The 14,949-nt window shown below is 43.8% G+C and overlaps 1 protein-coding gene across 1 annotated transcript in view; it reads right to left on the bottom strand.

The window, feature by feature from the left end:
• The window catches only part of ptprb (protein tyrosine phosphatase receptor type b), a 107,454-nt gene that overhangs the window by 43,623 nt on the left and 48,882 nt on the right, over nt 1-14,949 (bottom strand). The window contains exon 16 of the mRNA XM_031820111.1: nt 3,224-3,327. Within this exon, the coding sequence (XP_031675971.1) occupies nt 3,224-3,327 (104 nt within the window). The remainder of the gene's footprint in view (nt 1-3,223; nt 3,328-14,949) is intronic.

The following is a 14,949-nucleotide window of genomic DNA, read 5'->3' as shown; positions in this document are numbered from 1 at the left end:
TGTAGTGGACATTACTGTAGTCCACTCCTTGTTTTCAACACACTGACAACTTTAATAGTCCACTCCTTGTTTTCAACATACTGACAACTTTAATAGTCCACTCCATGTTTTCAACATACTGACAACTGATAACTGCAGTCCACACCATGTTTTCAACATACTGACAACTTTAATAGTCCACTCCATGTTTTCCACATACTGACAACGGATAACTGTAGTCCATGCCATGTTTTCAACATACTGACAACTTTAATAGTCCACTCCATGTTTTCAACATACTGACTGGACTGTGGACTGCAGTCCACTCCATGTATTCAACATGCTAAGAACTGATTACTGAAGTCCACTCCTTGTTTTCAACATACTGACAACTGATTACTGCAGTCCCCTCCATGTTTTCAACATACTGACAACTGATTACTGAAGTCCACTCCATGTTTTCAACATACTGACAACTGATTACTGAAGTCCACTCCATGTTTTCAACATACTGACAACTGATTACTGAAGTCCACTCCATGTTTTCAACATACTGACAACTGATTACTGGATCCACTCCATGTTTTCAACATACTGACAACTGATTAGTCCACTCCTTGTTTTCAACATACTGATAACTGATTAGTGCAGTCCACTCCTTGTTTTCAACATCCTGGAAACTGATTAGTGCAGTCCACTCCTTGTTTTCAACATACTGAGAACTGATTAGTGTAGTCCATTCCATGTTTTACTCCAGCACTAGCTGAGTAATGTAACTTAATATGGAGTTGGTCCCCCCTCTTTGCTGCTATAACAGCCTCCACTCTTCTGGGAAGAGTTTCCACTAGACGTTGGAACATTGCTGCTGGGAATTGTTTCCATTCAGCTACAAGAGCATTAGTGAGGTCAGACACTGATGTTGGGCGATTAGGCCTGACTCGCAGTCAGCGTTCCAATTCATCCTAAAAGGTGTTCGATGGGGTTGAGGTCAGGGCTCTGTGCAGGTAAGTTAAGTTCTTCCACGATCTCGACAAAGCATTTTTGTATGGACCTCACTTTGTGCACGGGGGCATTATGCTGAAACAGGACAGTTGTTGCCGCGAAGTTGGAAGCACAGATTCGTCTAGAATGTAATTGTATGCTGCAGTGTTAAGATTTCCCTTCACTGGAACTAAAGGGTCAAGCCCGAAATATGAAAAACAGCCCCAGACCATTATTCCTCCCCCACCAAACTTTACAGTTGGCACTATGTATTGGGGCAGGTAGTGTTCTCCTGGCATCCGCCAAACCCAGATTCGTCTGTCGGACTGCCAGATGGTGAACCGTGATTCATCCCTCCAGAAAACACGTTTCCACTGCTCAAGAGTCCAATGGTGGTGAGCTTTACACCACTCCAGACGACGCTTGACAATGCGCATGGTGCTCTTAGGCTTGTGTCCGGCTGCTCGGCCATGAAAACCTATTTCATGAAGCTCCCAATGAACAGCTGACGTTGCTTCCAGAGGCAGTTTGGAACTCGGTCGAGAGTGTTGCAATCGAGGACAGATGATATTTACGCGCTACGTGCTGCTTCACTCAATGTTCCCGTTCTGTGAGCTTGTGTGGCCTACCACTTCACAGCTGAGCTGTTGTTGCTCCTAGACATTTCCACTTTACAACAGCACAGTTGACTGGGGCAGCTCGAGCAGGGCAGAAATTTGACAAACTGACTTGTTGCATCCTATGACGGTGTCACGTTGAAAGTCACTGAGCTCTTCCGTACGGGCTTTTCTACTGGGCTTTTCTACTGGGCTATTCTACTGGGCTATTCTACTGGGCTTTTCTACTGGGCTATTCTACTGGGCTATTCTACTGGGCTTTTCTACTGGGCTTTTCTACTGGGCTTTTCTACTGGGCTATTCTACTGGGCTTTTCTACTGGGCTATTCTACTGCGCTATTCTACTGGGCTTTTCTACTGGGCTATTCTACTGGGCTATTCTACTGGGCTATTCTACTGGGCTATTCTACTGGGCTTTTCTACTGGGCTATTCTACTGGGCTATTCTACTGGGCTTTTCTACTGGGCTTTTCTACTGGGCTTTTCTACTGGGCTATTCTACTGGGCTATTCTACTGGGATATTCTACTGGGCTATTCTACTGGGCTATTCTACTGGGCTATTCTACTGCCAGTGTTTGTCTATTTTACCAGGCAAGTCAGTTAAGAACAAATTCTTATTTTCAATAATGGCCCAGTGGGTCAACTGCTTGTGTTCAGGGGCAGAACGACCTTGTCAGCTCCGGTTACTAGTCCAATGCTCTAACCACTAGGCTACCCTGCCTCTAACCACTAGGCTACCTGTCTCTAACCACTAGGCTACCTGCCTCTAACCACTAGGCTACCTGCCTCTAACCACTAGGCTACCTGCCTCTAACCACTAGGCTACCTGGCTCTAACCACTAGGCTACCCTGCCTCTAACCACTAGGCTACCTTTCTCTAACCACTAGGCTACCCTGTCTCTAACCACTAGGCTACCCTGCCTCTAACCACTAGGCTACCCTGCCTCTAACCACTAGGCTACCTGCCTCTAACTGCCTCTAACCACTAGGCTACCCTGCCTCTAACCACTAGGCTACCCTGCCTCTAACCACTAGGCTACCTGCCTCTAACTGCCTCTAACCACTAGGCTACCTGCCTCTAACCACTAGGCTACCTGCCTCTAACCACTAGGCTACCTGCCTCTAACCACTAGGCTACCTGCCTCTAACCACTAGGCTTCCTGCCTCTAACCACTAGGCTTCCTGCCTCTAACCACTAGGCTACCTGCCGTCTATGGAGATTGCATGGCTGTGTGGGTGATTTTATACACCTGTCAGCAACGGGTATTGCTGAAATAGCCCGAATCCACCAATTTACAGAGGTGTCCACATAGTGTATGTATGGGTTAACCAAAGGTTGCTGGATCGAATCCCTGACCTGACAAGGAAAAAAATCTGTTGTTCTGCCCTGAACAACCCATCGATCCCTGGGTGTGGATGTTGATTAAGGCAGTCCCCCGCACCTTTCTGATTTAGAGGGGTTGGCTTAAATGAGGAAGGCACATTTCAGTTGAATGCATTCAGTTGCACAACTGACACGGTATCCTACATCCCTGCAATGCCTTCAGTAAAGTTGGAGAAATGGTATCAGACACCCTGACCTCAACTTGTATAAAAATAAGACAAGACATAAAGAGGGTGTGTGTTTGTGAGAGATGTTCCATTACCTCCACGGTATAGGAGTCCCAGTGGGAGTCAGGGAAGGTCCAGGAACAGGAGATGGATGAGGAACTCTGGGGGAAACAATGCATGTTTCGCAGTCTGGATGGGTCTGGGAGGAAGAGAGGGAACATTTAGGATTGATTCTTTGATTGATCGATCGATTGATTTGTTTCAGGTAAATTTGACTGTGATTGCACCAAGTCCCTGGTCCAAGAAAGCATGGCATGATGTTTTAGTGCAGGGAGTTTTAGAACCATTGAGCTCAGGGTCTCATAGCCCTGAGACGAGAACAATACCTTCTGGAGTTTTAGTTAGGAGCACTGTGACAACCAACCTCTGTCTCCTCTACCTTCCTGCCCCCTGTCTCCTCTACCTTCCAGCCCCCTGTCTCCTCTACCTTCCTGCCCCCTGTCTCCTCTACCTTCCTGCCCCCTGTTTCCTCTACCTTCCTGCCCCCTGTCTCCTCTACCTTCCTGCCCCCTGTCTCCTCTACCTTCCTGCCCCCTGTCTCCTCTACCTTCCTGCCCCCTGTCTCCTCTACCTTCCTGCTCCCTGTCTCCTCTACCTTCCTGCCCCCTGTCTCCTCTGCCTACCTATCTCCTGTCTCCTCTACCTTCCTGCCCCCTGTCTCCTCTACCTTCCTGCCCCCTGTCTCCTCTACCTTCCTGTCCCCTGTCTCCTCTACCTTCCTGTCCCCTGTCTCCTCTACCTTCCTGCCCCCTGTCTCCTCTACCTTCCTGCTCCCTGTCTCCTGTACCTCCCTGCCCCCTGTCTCCTCTACCTTCCTATCTCCTGTCTCCTCTACCTCCCTGCCCCCTGTCTACTCTACCTTCCTATCTCCTGTCTCCTCTACCTCCCTGCCCCCTGTCTCCTCTACCTTCCTATCTACTGTCTCCTCTACCTCCCTGCCCCCTGTCTCCTCTACCTCCCTCCCCCCTGTCTCCTCTACCTCCCTGCCCCCTGTCTACTCTACCTTCCTCCCCCCTGTCTCCTCTACCTTCCTGCCCCCTGTCTCCTCTACCTCCCTGCCCCCTGTCTCCTCTACCTCCCTCCCCCCTGTCTACTCTACCTCCCTGCCCCCTGTCTCCTCTACCTTCCTGCTCCCTGTCTCCTCTACCTCCCTGTCTCCTCTACCTCCCTGCCCCCTGTCTCCTCTACCTCCCTCCCCCCTGTCTCCTCTACCTCCGACCCCCTGTCTCCTCTACCTCCCTGCCCCCTGTCTCCTCTACCTCCCTCCCCCTGTCTCCTCTACCTCCCTCCCCCCTGTCTCCTCTACCTCCCTGTCTCCTGTCTCCTCTACCTCCCTGTCCCCTGTCTACTCTACCTCCCTCCCCCCTGTCTACTCTACCTTCCTAACTCCTGTCTCCTCTACCTCCCTGTCCCCTGTCTACTCTACCTCCCTCCCCCCTGTCTACTCTACCTCCCTCCCCCCTGTCTCCTCTACCTCCCTGTCCCCTGTCTCCTCTACCTCCCTCCCCCTGTCTCCTCTACCTCCCTCCCCCCTGTCTCCTCTACCTCCCTGCCCCCTGTCTCCTCTACCTCCCTCCCCCCTGTCTCCTCTACCTCCCTGCCCCCTGTCTCCTCTACCTCCCTCCCCCCTGTCTCCTCTACCTCCCTCCCCCCTGTCTCCTCTACCTCCCTCCCCCCTGTCTCCTCTACCTCCCTCCCCCCTGTCTCCTCTACCTACCTATCTCCTGTCTCCTCTACCTCCCTCCCCCCTGTCTCCTCTACCTCCCTCCCCCCTGTCTCCTCTACCTCCCTCCCCCCTGTCTCCTCTACCTCCCTCCCCCCTGTCTCCTCTACCTACCTATCTCCTGTCTCCTCTACCTCCCTCCCCCCTGTCTCCTCTACCTCCCTCCCCCCTGTCTCCTCTACCTCCCTCCCCCCTGTCTCCTCTACCTCCCTCCCCCCTGTCTCCTCTACCTACCTATCTCCTGTCTCCTCTACCTCCCTCCCCCCTGTCTCCTCTACCTCCCTCCCCCCTGTCTCCTCTACCTACCTATCTCCTGTCTCCTCTACCTCCCTCCCCCCTGTCTCCTCTACCTCCCTCCCCCCTGTCTCCTCTACCTCCCTCCCCCCTGTCTCCTCTACCTACCTATCTCCTGTCTCCTCTACCTCCCTCCCCCCTGTCTCCTCTACCTCCCTCCCCCCTGTCTCCTCTACCTCCCTGCCCCCTGTCTCCTCTACCTCCCTGCCCCCTGTCTCCTCTACCTCCCTCCCCCCTGTCTCCTCTACCTCCCTGCCCCCTGTCTCCTCTACCTCCCTGCCCTCTGTCTCCTCTACCTCCCTCCCCCTGTCTCCTCTACCTTCCTGGCCCCTGTCTCCTCTACCTTCCTAACTCCTGTCTCCTCTACCTCCCTGCCCCCTGTCTCCTCTACCTCCCTGCCCCCTGTCTCCTCTACCTTCCTAACTCCTGTCTCCTCTACCTCCCTGTCTCCTGTCTCCTCTACCTCCCTGTCTCCTGTCTCCTCTACCTCCCTGCCCCCTGTCTCCTCTACCTCCCTCCCCCCTGTCTCCTCTACCTCCCTCCCCCCTGTCTCCTCTACCTCCCTGCCCCCTGTCTCCTCTACCTCCCTGCCCCCTGTCTCCTCTACCTCCCTGCCCCCTGTCTCCTCTACCTCCCTGCCCCCTGTCTCCTCTACCTCCCTCCCCCCTGTCTCCTCTACCTCCCTCCCCCCTGTCTCCTCTACCTCCCTGCCCCCTGTCTCCTCTACCTCCCTGCCCCCTGTCTCCTCTACCTCCCTGCCCCCTGTCTCCTCTACCTCCCTCCCCCCTGTCTCCTCTACCTTCCTGGCCCCTGTCTCCTCTACCTTCCTAACTCCTGTCTCCTCTACCTCCCTGCCCCCTGTCTCCTCTACCTCCCTGCCCCCTGTCTCCTCTACCTTCCTAACTCCTGTCTCCTCTACCTCCCTGTCTCCTGTCTCCTCTACCTCCCTGTCTCCTGTCTCCTCTACCTCCCTGCCCCCTGTCTCCTCTACCTCCCCCCCCCCTGTCTCCTCTACCTCCCTCCCCCCTGTCTCCTCTACCTCCCTGTCTCCTCTACCTCCCTGCCCCCTGTCTCCTCTACCTTCCTAACTATGCACTAGCAGTCTGGGTTGAAGATACCAACTGTAAAACAAGAGGACTCTAACATCCCATAACTATTAGCATAAAATGAGAAAGAATTCTAAACTAAGGGACCAGCAATGTTAGTTAGCAAAGGCACTGGGCCCATGTATCTAAAATCTTCCTGATGGAATAATGATCTGTCCTAATAAGGGCATCTTCAGCCTAGCTGGCAGTGAGAGACAGAGGACACATGAAGAAAAGCTGTTTTTACTGTTTACTGGAGGCTTCAATCAGACTTCAATCATTGGCCAGTAGTGAGGATACAATAGGAGCCAGGCAGAGCATTATGAGTTTTGCTGACTCACCACCGGCCATAAGAGGCTCTACAGTACGTCACATCAGACTGAGGACAAAGTGGTCAGGGACCAGTTGAATAGAAAGACTCTCGACATAACAGTGTGAAAGCAAATGAGCACAGAGGCCAAGAATAATATTTTGAGAGGTGTGTTTTGTTCCCCTGCCCTTGGACTGTCTGCCTTTTCAAAGGAAAACAACGGTCTGCGTTAGCCCACACTACACACACACACACACACACACACACACACACACACACACACACACACACACGACTCAATAACAGGGTTCAATGTAAGTGTGTGGTCTGCGTTAGCCCACACTACACACACACACACGACTCAATGACAGGGTTCAATGTAAGTGTGTGGTCTGCGTTAGCCCACACTATACACACACACACACGACTCAATGACAGGGTTCAATGTAAGTGTGTGGTCTGCGTTAGCCCACACTATACACACACACACGACTCAATGACAGGGTTCAATGTAAGTGTGTGGTCTGCGTGACACTCGGTTCCAAAGAGATATACACACTGACCCTAGCTTCTGTATCTACCTTAGAGGGACCTCAACTACTCTGAAGGTTCATATTGATGATAGCACTATAAAGGCATTATACATATTCACTCAGCACCATAACATGTTATCTTGGACCAGGTCAAACTGCTGTAGAAGTTAGTAGATTGGGCTGTAGTGGGCAAGGGGCCTTGGTTGTTTACCAGAATGACTGGAAAATAGAATGAATAGAACCTCTAACCCTGGTAAATAGAATGAATAGAACCTCTAACCCTGGTAATATGACTGGTAAATAGAATGAATAGAACCTGTAACCCTGGTAAATAGAATGAATAGAACCTCTAACCCTGGTAAATAGAATGAATAGAACCTCTAACCCTGGTAAATAGAATGAATAGAACCTGTAACCCTGGTAATATGACTGGTAAATAGAATGAATAGAACCTCTAACCCTGGTAATATGACTGGTAAATAGAATGAATATAACCTCTAACCCTGGTAAATAGAATGAATAGAACCTGTAACCCTGGTAATATGACTGGTAAATAGAATGAATAGAACCTCTAACCCTGGTAATATGACTGGTAAATAGAATGAATAGAACCTCTAACCCTGGTAATATGACTGGTAAATAGAATGAATAGAACCTCTAACCCTGGTAATATGACTGGTAAATAGAATGAATAGAACCTCTAACCCTGGTCATATGACTGGTAAATAGAATGAATAGAACCTCTAACCCTGGTAATATGACTGGTAAATAGAATGAATAGAACCTGTAACCCTGGTAATATGACTGGTAAATAGAATGAATAGAACCTCTAACCCTGGTAAATAGAATGAATAGAACCTGTAACCCTGGTAATATGACTGGTAAATAGAATGAATAGAACCTCTAACCCTGGTAAATAGAATGAATAGAACCTCTAACCCTGGTCATATGACTGGTAAATAGAATGAATAGAACCTCTAACCCTGGTAAATAGAATGAATATAACCTCTAACCCTGGTAATATGACTGGTAAATAGAATGAATAGAACCTCTAACCCTGGTAAATAGAATGAATAGAACCTGTAACCCTGGTAAATAGAATGAATATAACCTCTAACCCTGGTAAATAGAATGAATAGAACCTCTAACCCTGGTAATATGACTGGTAAATAGAATGAATAGAACCTCTAACCCTGGTAAATAGAATGAATAGAACCTCTAACCCTGGTCATATGACTGGTAAATAGAATGAATAGAACCTCTAACCCTGGTAAATAGAATGAATAGAACCTCTAACCCTGGTAATATGACTGGTAAATAGAATGAATAGAACCTCTAACCCTGGTAAATAGAATGAATAGAACCTCTAACCCTGGTCATATGACTGGTAAATAGAATGAATAGAACCTCTAACCCTGGTAAATAGAATGAATATAACCTCTAACCCTGGTAATATGACTGGTAAATAGAATGAATAGAACCTCTAACCCTGGTAAATAGAATGAATAGAACCTCTAACCCTGGTAATATGACTGGTAAATAGAATGAATAGAACCTCTAACCCTGGTAAATAGAATGAATAGAACCTCTAACCCTGGTCATATGACTGGTAAATAGAATGAATAGAACCTCTAACCCTGGTAAATAGAATGAATATAACCTCTAACCCTGGTAATATGACTGGTAAATAGAATGAATAGAACCTCTAACCCTGGTAAATAGAATGAATAGAACCTGTAACCCTGGTAAATAGAATGAATATAACCTCTAACCCTGGTAAATAGAATGAATAGAACCTCTAACCCTGGTAATATGACTGGTAAATAGAATGAATAGAACCTCTAACCCTGGTAAATAGAATGAATAGAACCTCTAACCCTGGTAATATGACTGGTAAATAGAATGAATAGAACCTGTAACCCTGGTAAATAGAATGAATATAACCTCTAACCCTGGTAAATAGAATGAATAGAACCTCTAACCCTGGTAATATGACTGGTAAATAGAATGAATAGAACCTCTAACCCTGGTAAATAGAATGAATAGAACCTCTAACCCTGGTCATATGACTGGTAAATAGAATGAATAGAACCTCTAACCCTGGTAAATAGAATGAATATAACCTCTAACCCTGGTAATATGACTGGTAAATAGAATGAATAGAACCTCTAACCCTGGTAAATAGAATGAATAGAACCTGTAACCCTGGTAAATAGAATGAATATAACCTCTAACCCTGGTAAATAGAATGAATAGAACCTCTAACCCTGGTAATATGACTGGTAAATAGAATGAATAGAACCTCTAACCCTGGTAAATAGAATGAATAGAACCTCTAACCCTGGTCATATGACTGGTAAATAGAATGAATAGAACCTCTAACCCTGGTAAATAGAATGAATATAACCTCTAACCCTGGTAATATGACTGGTAAATAGAATGAATAGAACCTCTAACCCTGGTAAATAGAATGAATAGAACCTGTAACCCTGGTAAATAGAATGAATATAACCTCTAACCCTGGTAAATAGAATGAATAGAACCTCTAACCCTGGTAATATGACTGGTAAATAGAATGAATAGAACCTCTAACCCTGGTAAATAGAATGAATAGAACCTCTAACCCTGGTCATATGACTGGTAAATAGAATGAATAGAACCTCTAACCCTGGTAAATAGAATGAATATAACCTCTAACCCTGGTAATATGACTGGTAAATAGAATGAATAGAACCTCTAACCCTGGTAAATAGAATGAATAGAACCTGTAACCCTGGTAAATAGAATGAATATAACCTCTAACCCTGGTAAATAGAATGAATAGAACCTCTAACCCTGGTAATATGACTGGTAAATAGAATGAATAGAACCTCTAACCCTGGTAAATAGAATGAATAGAACCTCTAACCCTGGTAATATGACTGGTAAATAGAATGAATAGAACCTGTAACCCTGGTAAATAGAATGAATATAACCTCTAACCCTGGTAAATAGAATGAATAGAACCTCTAACCCTGGTAATATGACTGGTAAATAGAATGAATAGAACCTCTAACCCTGGTAAATAGAATGAATAGAACCTCTAACCCTGGTCATATGACTGGTAAATAGAATGAATAGAACCTCTAACCCTGGTAAATAGAATGAATATAACCTCTAACCCTGGTAATATGACTGGTAAATAGAATGAATAGAACCTCTAACCCTGGTAAATAGAATGAATAGAACCTGTAACCCTGGTAAATAGAATGAATATAACCTCTAACCCTGGTAAATAGAATGAATAGAACCTCTAACCCTGGTAATATGACTGGTAAATAGAATGAATAGAACCTCTAACCCTGGTAAATAGAATGAATAGAACCTCTAACCCTGGTCATATGACTGGTAAATAGAATGAATAGAACCTCTAACCCTGGTAAATAGAATGAATATAACCTCTAACCCTGGTAATATGACTGGTAAATAGAATGAATAGAACCTCTAACCCTGGTAAATAGAATGAATAGAACCTGTAACCCTGGTAAATAGAATGAATATAACCTCTAACCCTGGTAAATAGAATGAATAGAACCTCTAACCCTGGTAATATGACTGGTAAATAGAATGAATAGAACCTCTAACCCTGGTAAATAGAATGAATAGAACCTCTAACCCTGGTAATATGACTGGTAAATAGAATGAATAGAACCTGTAACCCTGGTAAATAGAATGAATATAACCTCTAACCCTGGTAAATAGAATGAATAGAACCTCTAACCCTGGTAATATGACTGGTAAATAGAATGAATAGAACCTCTAACCCTGGTAAATAGAATGAATATAACCTCTAACCCTGGTAAATAGAATGAATATAACCTCTAACCCTGGTCATATGACTGGTAAATAGAATGAATAGAACCTCTAACCCTGGTAAATAGAATGAATATAACCTCTAACCCTGGTAAATAGAATGAATAGAACCTCTAACCCTGGTAATATGACTGGTAAATAGAATGAATAGAACCTCTAACCCTGGTAAATAGAATGAATATAACCTCTAACCCTGGTAAATAGAATGAATAGAACCTCTAACCCTGGTAAATAGAATGAATAGAACCTGTAACCCTGGTAATATGACTGGTAAATAGAATGAATAGAACCTCTAACCCTGGTAATATGACTGGTAAATAGAATGAATATAACCTCTAACCCTGGTAAATAGAATGAATAGAACCTCTAACCCTGGTAATATGACTGGTAAATAGAATGAATAGAACCTCTAACCCTGGTAAATAGAATGAATATAACCTCTAACCCTGGTAAATAGAATGAATAGAACCTCTAACCCTGGTAAATAGAATGAATATAACCTCTAACCCTGGTCATATGACTGGTAAATAGAATGAATAGAACCTCTAACCCTGGTAAATAGAATGAATAGAACCTCTAACCCTGGTAAATAGAATGAATAGAACCTCTAACCCTGGTAAATAGAATGAATATAACCTCTAACCCTGGTCATATGACTGGTAAATAGAATGAATAGAACCTCTAACCCTGGTAAATAGAATGAATAGAACCTCTAACCCTGGTAAATAGAATGAATAGAACCTCTAACCCTGGTAATATGACTGGTAAATAGAATGAATAGAACCTCTAACCCTGGTAATATGACTGGTAAATAGAATGAATAGAACCTCTAACCCTGGTAAATAGAATGAATAGAACCTCTAACCCTGGTAAATAGAATGAATAGAACCTCTAACCCTGGTAATATGACTGGTAAATAGAATGAATAGAACCTCTAACCCTGGTAATATGACTGGTAAATAGAATGAATAGAATCTCTAACCCTGGTAATATGACTGGTAAATAGAATGAATAGAACCTCTAACCCTGGTAAATAGAATGAATAGAACCTCTAACCCTGGTAAATAGAATGAATAGAACCTCTAACCCTGGTAATATGACTGGTAAATAGAATGAATAGAACCTCTAACCCTGGTAAATAGAATGAATAGAACCTCTAACCCTGGTAAATAGAATGAATAGAACCTCTAACCCTGGTAAATAGAATGAATAGAACCTCTAACCCTGGTAAATAGAATGAATAGAATCTCTAACCCTGGTAATATGACTGGTAAATAGAATGAATAGAACCTCTAACCCTGGTAATATGACTGGTAAATAGAATGAATAGAACCTCTAACCCTGGTAATATGACTGGTAAATAGAATGAATAGAACCTCTAACCCTGGTAATATGACTGGTAAATAGAATGAATAGAACCTCTAACCCTGGTAATATGACTGGTAAATAGAATGAATAGAACCTCTAACCCTGGTAAATAGAATGAATAGAACCTCTAACCCTGGTAATATGACTGGTAAATAGAATGAATAGAACCTCTAACCCTGGTAAATAGAATGAATAGAACCTGTAACCCTGGTAATATGACTGGTAAATAGAATGAATAGAACCTCTAACCCTGGTAATATGACTGGTAAATAGAATGAATAGAACCTCTAACCCTGGTAAATAGAATGAATAGAACCTCTAACCCTGGTAATATGACTGGTAAATAGAATGAATAGAACCTCTAACCCTGGTAAATAGAATGAATATAACCTCTAACCCTGGTAAATAGAATGAATAGATCCTCTAACCCTGGTCATATGACTGGTAAATAGAATGAATAGAACCTCTAACCCTGGTAAATAGAATGAATATAACCTCTAACCCTGGTAAATAGAATGAATAGAACCTCTAACCCTGGTAATATGACTGGTAAATAGAATGAATAGAACCTGTAACCCTGGTAAATAGAATGAATATAACCTCTAACCCTGGTAAATAGAATGAATAGAACCTCTAACCCTGGTAATATGACTGGTAAATAGAATGAATAGAACCTCTAACCCTGGTAAATAGAATGAATATAACCTCTAACCCTGGTAATATGACTGGTAAATAGAATGAATAGAACCTCTAACCCTGGTAAATAGAATGAATATAACCTCTAACCCTGGTAAATAGAATGAATATAACCTCTAACCCTGGTAATATGACTGGTAAATAGAATGAATAGAACCTCTCACCCTGGTAATATGACTGGTAAATAGAATGAATAGAACCTCTCACCCTGACAACTTGACTGGTAAACTCACAATGGCTGCCTGGCATTGTGATGCAATAAATTGTAGAATGTTCATTCAAATGATCCTAACTGACGTGCTCATGCAATAGAAGGTATTTTTTGTAATGTCAGTTGAGTTGAATCAACAAATCACATCACATATTATACTTCCTGCTTTGCTCCTATGGGTACAATCACAATAGCTGCCAATCCAGCCATTATGCCATAGTTGACTTGATGCACCTCCTGTCCAGTCTATTTCCATGGCAGCACATGCAGACAGGAGAGGAGGAGAGGACAACATGTTTTCCTAAAAGCTGTCATCAAGGAAAAGGGTGGGTACTTGGAAGAATCTAAAATCTCAAATATATTTGGATTTGTTTAACACTATTTTGGTTACTACATGACTCCATATGTGTTATTTCATCGTTGTGATGTCTTCTCTACTATTCTACAATGTAGAACATAGTCCAAATAAAAGAAATACCCTGGAATGAGTCGGTGTGTCCACACTTCTGACTGGTAGTGTATATATTTATTTTTGCTATTCTAACCTTTTTTTACTGTGACTGCGGTCATTTGGCTGATCAGTTCCTGTCACCCAAAATGCCATGACTGTCACAGTCATTACTACCGTCTCCTACACATGAAGTATGACAAATTCTCACCACCCTCCTTTTTCTCTTCAGCCAAGTGTTTACAGTTGAAAGAAAAATGGCGGATGTCCAAGACTAACTATACCCACATATACCCACACATAACTATACCCACATATACCCACACATAACTATACCCACATATACCCACACATAACTATACCCACATATACCCACACATAACTATACCCACATAAAGATGGTCATGATAAATCTAAACTTAATAACCTCTACAGGATCGGTGTGCCCCCCTCGGGACGATTGAGCTAACGTACTGTAGGCTAATGCGATTAGCATGAGTTTGTAAGTAACAAGAACATTTCCCAGGACATAGACATATCTGATATGGGCAGAAAGCTTACATTCTTGTTAATCTAACTGCACTGTCCAATGTATAGTAGCTATTACAGTGAAAGAATACCATGCTATTGTTTGAGGAGAGTTGCACAGTTATGAACTTGAACATGTATTAATTAACCAATTAGGCACCTTTGGGCAGTCTTGATACAAAATGTTGAACACAAATGCAATGGTTCATTGGATCAGTCTAAAACGTTGCACATACACTGCTGACATCTAGTGGCCAAAATCTAAATTGCGCGTGGGCTGGAATAATACATTATGTCCTTTCTCTTGCATTTCAAAGATGATGGTTAAAATAAATAAATAAAAAATAAAAAATGTATTTGTAGTCTATTTGACCTGATCTAATGTGTTATATTCTCCTGCATTAGTTTCACTTTTACACAAACTTCAAAGTGTTTCCTTTCAAATGGTATCATGAATATGCATATCCTTGCTTCAGGTCCTGAGCTACAGATAGTTAGATTTGGGTATGTCATTTTAGGTGAAAATGGAAAGAAATTGTCCGATGTTTGAAAAGCCTGGGGCAGGGTAATATTTGCCATACCATTAAGCAGTTATGCCCTTTATATTGAAATGGAAAGTGATAAGAGTCTAAGGGTTGTCATGAGCCAGACGCTGAAGGAAGATTAATATCCCAGACCAGAGGGGGAAAACGATGTGTTCCCCAAATGGGACC

This window comes from Oncorhynchus kisutch, unplaced genomic scaffold (genome assembly GCF_002021735.2).
Source record: "Oncorhynchus kisutch isolate 150728-3 unplaced genomic scaffold, Okis_V2 scaffold3051, whole genome shotgun sequence".
NCBI classification, from domain to species: Eukaryota; Metazoa; Chordata; class Actinopteri; order Salmoniformes; family Salmonidae; genus Oncorhynchus; species Oncorhynchus kisutch.
The sequence above is the reverse complement of the archived record's forward strand: the minus strand, read 5'-3'. Positions and strand labels throughout refer to the sequence as shown.